Source organism: Trachymyrmex cornetzi, unplaced genomic scaffold, assembly GCF_001594075.2.
Source record: "Trachymyrmex cornetzi isolate Tcor2-1 unplaced genomic scaffold, Tcor1.1 scaffold488, whole genome shotgun sequence".
Lineage (NCBI taxonomy): Eukaryota > Metazoa > Arthropoda > Insecta > Hymenoptera > Formicidae > Trachymyrmex > Trachymyrmex cornetzi.
Genome location: NW_017299706.1, coordinates 388223 through 397242, shown reverse-complemented (window position 1 = coordinate 397242; position 9020 = coordinate 388223). Strand labels below are relative to the sequence as shown.

At 32.6% G+C, this 9020-nt stretch overlaps 3 protein-coding genes across 3 annotated transcripts in view; all 3 read right to left on the bottom strand.

The window, feature by feature from the left end:
* LOC108765374 (uncharacterized) overlaps positions 1–370 on the bottom strand; it is a 2752-nt gene extending 2382 nt beyond the window's left edge. Inside the window, exon 1 of the mRNA XM_018514057.1 lies at positions 365–370. Coding sequence (XP_018369559.1) covers positions 365–370 — 6 coding nt within the window. The remainder of the gene's footprint in view (positions 1–364) is intronic.
* A 156-nt stretch (positions 371–526) lies between these two features.
* On the bottom strand, positions 527–1259 carry LOC108765403 (uncharacterized). Its single transcript, XM_018514098.1, has 3 exons — positions 1185–1259; positions 801–853; positions 527–710 (listed from the first exon to the last, which is right to left on the bottom strand). The coding sequence occupies exons 1-3, from the start codon at positions 1212–1214 to the stop codon at positions 584–586; spliced, it is 210 nt and encodes a 69-aa protein (XP_018369600.1). The 5' UTR covers positions 1215–1259; the 3' UTR covers positions 527–583.
* Positions 1260–4409: 3150 nt separating this feature from the next.
* Positions 4410–8508, bottom strand: LOC108765386 (flocculation protein FLO11). The gene is made up of 3 exons (XM_018514076.1): positions 8437–8508; positions 7857–7912; positions 4410–7522 (listed from the first exon to the last, which is right to left on the bottom strand). Exons 1-3 carry the CDS (start codon positions 8458–8460, stop codon positions 5020–5022), a joined length of 2583 nt encoding a protein of 860 aa, XP_018369578.1. The 5' UTR covers positions 8461–8508; the 3' UTR covers positions 4410–5019.
* Positions 8509–9020: the final 512 nt, after the last annotated feature.

The window sequence follows — 9020 nt, the reverse complement described above, 5'->3', positions numbered from 1 at the left end:
AATATTATTATTATTATTATTTAAATAAAAGTATATTAAATAAGAATTATGATATTCAGATAAGACATGTGTACGAGAAATAATGCAATCAAATAAAGTTTAAAATTTTTAATTTAAATTATAATATCAAAAATATAAAATATCAGCAATGTGCGAGAAATAAATGTGTTTGAAAAACTATCCATTATTACATTAATAATTAGCAATAATAAATGGTGAAAGATAAAAATGGAGTTTAGATTTTTTTCATAATTATACATTTTTTTAAATTAAAGATATTTATATATAATTATTTTTTAATTTTTAATCTTAAAAAGAATGCCGCATTAATTTACATTTATATAAATATTTAGAATAATCTTACTTTCATATTGGGTAAATAATAAAAAGGAAATTTGAATTCACATTTTATTTATTTATAAATAAGCATAATAGCATTACGCACTAAATTATACAATATAAAATGTAATAAAAGTTACTGGACATTATACTATAGTCATTAATAAAAATTTAATGACTTCTTTGGAATTGCTCTACTTATGCATAAATTAGTACATGTTGCAATCTATAAAAATACACATTTTTAATAATCATCGTAGTACTCTTCATCACTTTTGTGATGATGTTTTCCATGCGCAATTATCTTATAGATCGTATGTGTATGCTTCACATTCTTCACCCGATAAGGGACGTGTATTACCACTTTCTTCCTAAAAGAAGGAGTCTTAAAATATGACACTTTTACAAGTACTTTATGTTTGTTTATTATATTTTCATATAACTTGACTATAAATACTTACGACCCAATCGATTGATGTATCAGTAAAAAGACTGTTAAAAATAAGAAAGTATACTGTAACAAACAAAAATTATTTAAATCATTATATGTAATATTTTTTATATATGTATAATTATCTCTCTATCTTGCTCTTTATATAAACTCTTCTGAATTAAATTTAAAAAATAGAAATATTTAAAGAAATTAAATATATCAAATAAAAATTATTTGTAAAACGGATATCAAATATGTCATTTTTCGAATCACTTATTACTCATAAATTAAATTTATTTGAAATATAATATTAAAATTAAGTATATAAATTAAAATAAATTAAATTATACTTTCAATTAAATACTAAATTTAATCAAAATTAAAATGTAATGTTATAATAAATACATCTTACCAAAAATTTGTACCGCATTGTGGAAAACATCAATCCGTTTGTAAAGCCTTTCTCGAAGCACTTTAAACAATCGAAAGATATCTTCTGAGCATCGCGTAGCTACGAAGCGAACGTTTATATAGTGTAACCAGTAACTAGCGAAGAGAATCTCTACACAAAATATTCCACGAAACTCCGCCCACATGCATTCATCACAATCACCTGTATCTATCGCTCTAAAATATCACAAAAGAATCTTTTTACGTCGGGCTTCCTAATGATTTTCACATATTTTGACGCCGCTTTGTTAAGAAGCATTATTATCATAAAATGTTTATTATAAAATATAATTTTTATTATAAAATCTTTAAGCATATAATTTATTTTAGTTTCTCTATCACACACTGAATAACTCTGAAGAATAATATCTCTAAAGACATTAATCAACTAATATATTAATTTTGTAACGTTACTACAACATATTTATTGAAAGTTTTTAATGTAAACTTGTGTGATAAGAAAAACGTAATTTTATTCATATAACAAGTATTCTTGTTGACGAGACAAAGATTCCCTGAACATTATAAAAACATTGTATTTTCATATAAATACGAAAAGGGAGACAGAATATGTAAATTACGTAAGGGCGCAGTAGAAAATATATATACGAGGGTCGTTTGAAAAGTTTTGAGCCTCAACATGAAAATAATCAAAACCATTTTCGATGTCAGTGTTTTCGTTTGATGAAAATCTGTGTCCTCTGAACCTAACTTTGAGCCTAATAAGAAACAGGAAAAAGTCGTTGGGGATCTGATGAATACGATGGGTAGTTAATTAATTCAAACCGCAATTTGTAAATTTTTGTTATGGCGATCGTCGATATTCGACTTTTTTTCCATTTTTACAAAAACACTGACATCGACTGGCACAAATGACTCTCAAACAACAACTGAGCGTCCAAAATGGCTACAAATTTTCACAGGTATCTTGCAAAACATGTACGATTGTAGTACCAGAATAGCGAGGGGGTAACCACTTAATGTAATCGTAGGACAGAATCCTCGAAATCATTATAAAATTTATATAAAATCTCTATGTATAATTCGATAATTATATATGCAACCACGAGAAATCATTGTATAATATTAAATAAAATCGTATATTTTACCAAATTACTTCATAGTAGTGAAAAAAATTATTTGTAATTAGATGAAATCATGTAATCTGTGGGACAATATTTCAGCTAGTGGTTACCCCCTTGCAGAATAGTTCTGACGAGTAATGCCATTTTCATGTTGCTCAAAACTTTTCAAACGACCCTCGTATGTCTATATATGTTAAGGAGTGTGAAGCTACTAGAATGAACATGCAGATAGATAAATTTCTAAATGAAGAGGAAAAAAATGTTTAGATAATGAAAATGAGAGAAGAAAAAAAAGCATAAAGTAAGATATTAGGAGGAAGTATAAGAAGATGAATGTGAAAATAGGAGTACAATTAGTTAGAAAAAAATTAAATAATAAAAATTAATATTAGGTTAAGAACATAAATAATATATTGTATCGTATCCTAAAGTGATAATCATCTTAAACCGCAAAACAAGGACTAAGAGAAATAAAAATATTATGTAAATGCAAAAATTATAAATTAAGCAGCTTAATAGTGAATCGTGTATCCTTCTCTTCGAATCGTGACATCTTGAAGGTGCAAGCAAACAACAAATTGTCCTGTTTACATAAATGCGTAGGAGAGTCACTTAAAAGTGAAATCGATATAAAAAGAAGAGCACAAGAGAGAAACACCGCCTACACGCGCGTACATATTATACAAACGTGTTTCTGCGATTAGCAGCGCAGTTTCGCATTTTCCAGCGATCGAAGGAAAAGAAGAAATGGAAGAAAAGATCGCCGCGGCGTGACCGCCTTGGCAATCGTGATCATAATCGCTGACCATGTTGATTTCACGGTCACGTTAATCTGTAGCGGATGGAAACGTTCAACGCGATTGATGCAAGGGCCGTGACCGTTACTTGGAAAGTGCACTTATCGCATTTTTCCACTCGTCATTCGTTCCTTTTCTTTTACTAAATATGTCTCACTGTAGAGGAGCAATTAATGAAGAGTTATTGTGGAAATTATAACAGTTCTACACGTATAATTACATTTTGTTTCCTTTTTTTAGCTGTCTCCCTTATGTTATCAATTTTTTATTTGTTAAAATAAGAAATCCTTTTACGTTTAATTTGTCGTATTAGTCATATTTCTAAAAGCTGCAAATGCGTTAAACCTATGTCGCTCATATCGTTCGTTAAAGTTTAAAAAATACAAATTTTATAGAAATAATAAATCTTATTGATCCATGTAAAATTATTGCTTGATTGCTTGATTATTGCTTGGTCTAAATAAAAATGAGCAGTAAAACACACTGTTCATTTTTTCGAATTTTTAAACGGTATCCTCTTTCGCGGGTGTGATAATATTCGTACTAAATTGTTATTTTTCACTAATTGTACTAGTTATACTTTCATTATGAAGGTACGTGTTAATACGATACATTTAACGTTAAACTGTATCACTAATGTATCATAAACGTACATCAAAACTTTCTAATACTGCGCATTACCTCAAGTGGATCCCTAATTGTAGTTTAACAATAATAATACCCACATTGTCTATATCGCTTTCCCATTCGTCACATGTAACTTACCTTCATGAAAGTAATTAGAAATTAAAACAAACCGAAAGTAAAATATCATTTATTTACTTAATAAGTGTATCAATAACCAGTAAATTAAATAGAAATAAATCGTACAGATATCTATCTATTTATTTATGTACAACTTAATAGTACAACAAAAAATATACACAAGTATATATAAACAAATCGATAAAGCTTTGAAAGGCAATGCTTGTATACAATAGTGTTAGTTTTAATTTAATACGTATATATACGATGACTCAGAACTATGGCTATGCTTTTCATCTAGAAATTCGATTATATATTTTGGTTTTTATTATTTCAGTTCAAATCTTCTTCGTCAAAACTACTGAGCAGAAGAGATTTGAATAAATAACAAAATCTTTCATATAATTAGCGATTAATTTCAAGTAAAGTCTGTACACTTTTAATTACTTGGCAAAATATTTAGTTAATTAATTTATAGAAAAAAGGATTATTTCCAATTTAACCCAAGAATTGATACATCTCAGGAAATGATTACTATCTTGAAAAGTTTGTATTCTGTGTGCCATGTACGTAAAAACATGATAAGATAAATAATGCATATAACTTTTAAACAATAATACAATAACGGTACCTTTTACTATGAGATACAAATGTTAATGTATCTCTCGTTGTTTCATGTTGTTCAATATAAAACAAACGTGTAGTCATTTTTATTTTGCAAATAATTAGTCCCCAAACCCGTTCCAATTTCTCAAAAATAATTACCCTTACTTTAAACACACTCTATAAAATATTCCTCTCTTTTAGAGATTCCACAAATATCTCGAATTTAAATTACGACAACCATTTCAATTAATTTTGAAAAGAAATAAGGGGGGCAACAAGTACGTAGCTATAATACTTAATCTTTGAAGCATAGCTTATCTAAATCGATTGTATCGATTATGTAGGATATAAACATACATTTGTTAATACACGCAAATATATATACTTTTTCGATTTTTGTCTAAAACGTAAAGAATCACAAGCTATTTTGGATATCATCGCATACAATTATACATGTCGCCATGACTAACGCGTAAACGCATAAGCATTTAAATGCCTAAAAACGCGCATTACTGTCTACAGTTGATTATACCTAAGAAAAAAATGCGCTATTATGAACAAATTATCAAGTAGTACTTGATTTTGTTTTCGAAATCGCACTACGGTGCTTTGATCGCCTCGTTGTCTTTGTTTTCTCTGTCGTACTACTCATCGTCGATTTTCGCGTCGTGCTATTCGTTTCCGTTCCCCTGAATACAAAACTAGGTTTTTTCATTAGCGTAGGCCGCTTCGGCAATTGACGCCTTCTCGTGGTACTTTTTGACGTGGACACCTCCGACGTGCCGTTTGTCGGCAATCTTTCCGTCGTACTGCTCGCTCGCGATTTCTTTGATAAATTACTTAACATTGAGCCACTCGATGTTGTTTCATTCTTGATTGATTCTGTCGTATCCTTAATCGGTTTAATTAACGTCGGAGGTCTTTCTGTCGTGCTGTCCGTCGCAAAACTCTCGAGCGTCATCATCAATTTCTGCGGTTCCTCTATCCAGCTGCTCTTCGTGATGACATTCGATTTCAAAGTTTCAACCGTACTGCTCGTCGCCGGTCTTGGAGTAATCATAATCGATTCAATATTAGTAGTCGACTGTGGTTGCGCGATTTTGATAGTAGTTTCCAGTTGAGGTGTCGAAAGGTTGTTCAGTTGAGGTACGCTCGTAGATTCCGTTTGTTCGCATTTATCTCCCTTGTCCGAAGTTAAACATCTTAAATTTCGAGTGGTCGCGAAGGTCGCTGGAGGATTGTGGCGTTTGCTATTTTGTCGTTGGTTCAACCTCTTTGTTTCAATCATGCTCGGCGTAGGAGAATTAACCAATTGCTGTTTCGTGATGCTCTCGTAGTAATTACTGTTCGCGATCTTCGCCAAATTAGTGACCGCCTTTTGCAAATCCGTCTCCTCGGGCGTAAACATTAGCGGCTGCCAATTCTCGCGATTGCTGTCGGAGACGACCTCCTCGCTCTTTTGGAAATTCGATTCGCTCTTCTCTCGTTTCACTTTTCCCCATGTCACCTGCTCGGTTGGGAGCTGTTCACCGTTCCGAGTAGTGTATTCCAATACTTTATTAGCATGATTCTTCGAGACTTGTCGAGAGTCAATAAGATAAGCTGGAGGATTTATGACATGAAGTGCATCCTGAGAACTTGAACCAGTTTGGACGTCGTATTGCGCCTCGTGAGAAGTCGCATAAGAGCTTGGCAGTGATGGAACGTTGGTCAGCTTCTCGTGAGAACTAGTATAGGTAGTAGGGGTACTGAAGAGATCGTTCTGCTTGAGGTAAGAAGTGGGTCTTGGGGCGTTGTTGAACTCGTTTTGATTTTGATAAGAGATTGGATAAGAGCTCGGGGCGTTGCTAAACTCGTTTTGTTTCTGATAAGTGGTCGAGTAAGGATGCGGAATGGTGTAAGACTGATCGTAGAATCCCGGAGCTGCGTTAACATCGCTGTACTGCTCGTACGAGCTCGAATAATGACTAGGGGAGGTGTGGCTGTCGCTAGGTACTTTATACGTATTCTCGTAAGAGCTGAAATCAGCGTGTTCCATTGCCGACAGCGGGTACAACGGGGCGATCTGCCGAAGGGGCAAACGATGTGTAGTTAACTGGTACCAGGGTTCTATAGAACCTTCTTCATTCTCCGTTGTATTTTTAATCATCTCCGTTACATGTTTCACGGCGTCATCTCCTGATTGGTATTGATAGTACAAGTGATTCTTATGGCTTTCCGCTCCGCTCGCTGCTTCTATTTTGACGGGCCCGAGCGATACATTTTCTTTATTGATATTCTTTGAAAGATGTTTCGGTTTAACCATAGGATTAGGTTGCGGCCCTCGATTTTGATCAGAAATATGGCTAGTGTTTCGAGGCAATTGAATCGAATGATGATGATGATGATTAGAGGAACTCGTGAATATTGGGTCACTTGATCCATCAGGGTGTTTTTTCAAAAGCGTGTCAGAGGGATCGATGAAAGATAAATATGGTAAGAAAGATTCGTGTTCCCGATATTCCTCGTCGATCACAGGAGCCGGTATTTCTGTTACAAAGCGCACATTAACGTGACTCGAATCGATCGGTTCCAACAGGCGTAGATAGATCTTGCGCTTGGACCCCGGCATCTTGATAGGTCCGACGACCGGACCCAGTTCTTTTTTAGGCGGGTCCAATAATTGTTGCAGTATGTCTACGATGGAATCAAAAATAGTCTTCTTTGTGGTAACGCGAAACACGGGCTTAATATAAATCGGTCCTTTGTCCTCTTCGGGAATTGATTCATGAATGATCTCGTGAATGTCATTATCGTCCACCTCATACGTTGATCCGGCAATCGAACGGGCTTTTAAACGTTTTACTAAACGTTTCGAACGATCGCGGGGTTGATATTGTTGTTTTTTAGACCGGGACTCATGGACCTTACTCTGAAAGGGCTTCTGGATAGTTTGAATTTGTCCCGGAGATCGAGGATTTCGCAACATAGGAAATACATCGGGACGAATTCCAGAATTGGGATTTAATTCTTTCCTAGCCGTAGCATTATCGAGGCTCGATTCTTCTCGCGATCTTGTTTTCCTTAGCCTGGAAAATAATATACAAATATATATATATATATGTGTGTGTGTGTATTGCTTATATATAATAAATTAAATAAGAGATTGAAAACTTAAAAGACAAATTATTATTAAAATATTAATCAATAACAAATACAATATTTTTATTTTATGAAATATTTCTAAAATTTTATTAAATGCTGTACATTTATTATTAAATCTAAGTTATACAGTTATAAATTTATATTAAGTAGAATTATAATAAAGAATTATGATGAAAAAAGAAATAAACACTTTTATTCAAAAAAACTTTTTTATACATATAACAAAAGAGACGGTGCTGTTATCGAAAATCTACTTACCTATTCAAATATTGGATTTCGTCACTGGATACAGTTGATGATAAGTACGCACAGACCTATGCATAAGGCATATACGTATGCATATATAGTATAAAACATATTTCTAATTTGTATTATATTATATGTATGTATATATAGTATTATAAATTATATTGTTTATCGTAACTAATAATTATAATTCAAAAAGTCTTTTACTTGTTTTCTTTAGCAAATTTGTTAATACAATTAACATTCAAATTGGTCAATATTAGTATTGCAATTACTTTGCGTTTAAAAGATACAGAAATCATTAATGATTTTATAAAGACATAATTTTGTCAATATAAGTATGTTGCTAATTAATTATCCAACTGTAAAGGTCAAAGATATTCTGAAATTACTACTAATTTTTAGTTGTTCTTATTCACACATCCTTGTGTTCACTATTATCGAAGCATTATTGACGAAATCAGATGATATTAACAGAAGATCCGTGTCGATTTGACAATAATCTCAGTAAATTCGCGCGACAGTCACGTTGATTGTAATTTCGTAGTTCACTTTTCTCACTGCGAAGGTAATCATTTACTTCTTCACTCACCGTAATGAGACACGTGATCCTCATATCGTTGCTCGCACGAAATCTTGCTTACCTCACCGATCTACTGCGAAGACGACTGTTAGGCTGCAGTGTTAGCCACCTCTTTTAAAGGTTCTCCCGTAGCTATTAGAGCGGGGTCTGTACCGAAGCTTGATAACGCATCTTAGTGTATAATCCCCAACATACAGCATACACGCCATTATGCCGCTCGCGAGAGCCGGGCGAGTAACGGGAGCAATTTGTTTTCTATATTTCCTTATTGTTATTAGAGATATATATCACATATAGTTTCTAAATTGCAATCTGATCGCTACGACTAGTAGACAAACGTGTTTATTGTGATATAGTATATACTAAAGCAAGGTTTCTCGTATTTACTTTCGTTCTTACAGAAATCATTCTTTATCTTCAGTTTTCTTTAGGTTGCATTTATGTCGAAATATGTAAAATTTCTTTGTTTTACTTTTACATATTTTTCTTGTTTGATCATACTATACTGTATAGATACTATTAATAACAAGAGCAAATTTCTTTTGTTTGCGCTATATTTTTTGTCATAATTTTTTAAAATTAATAATAATTCC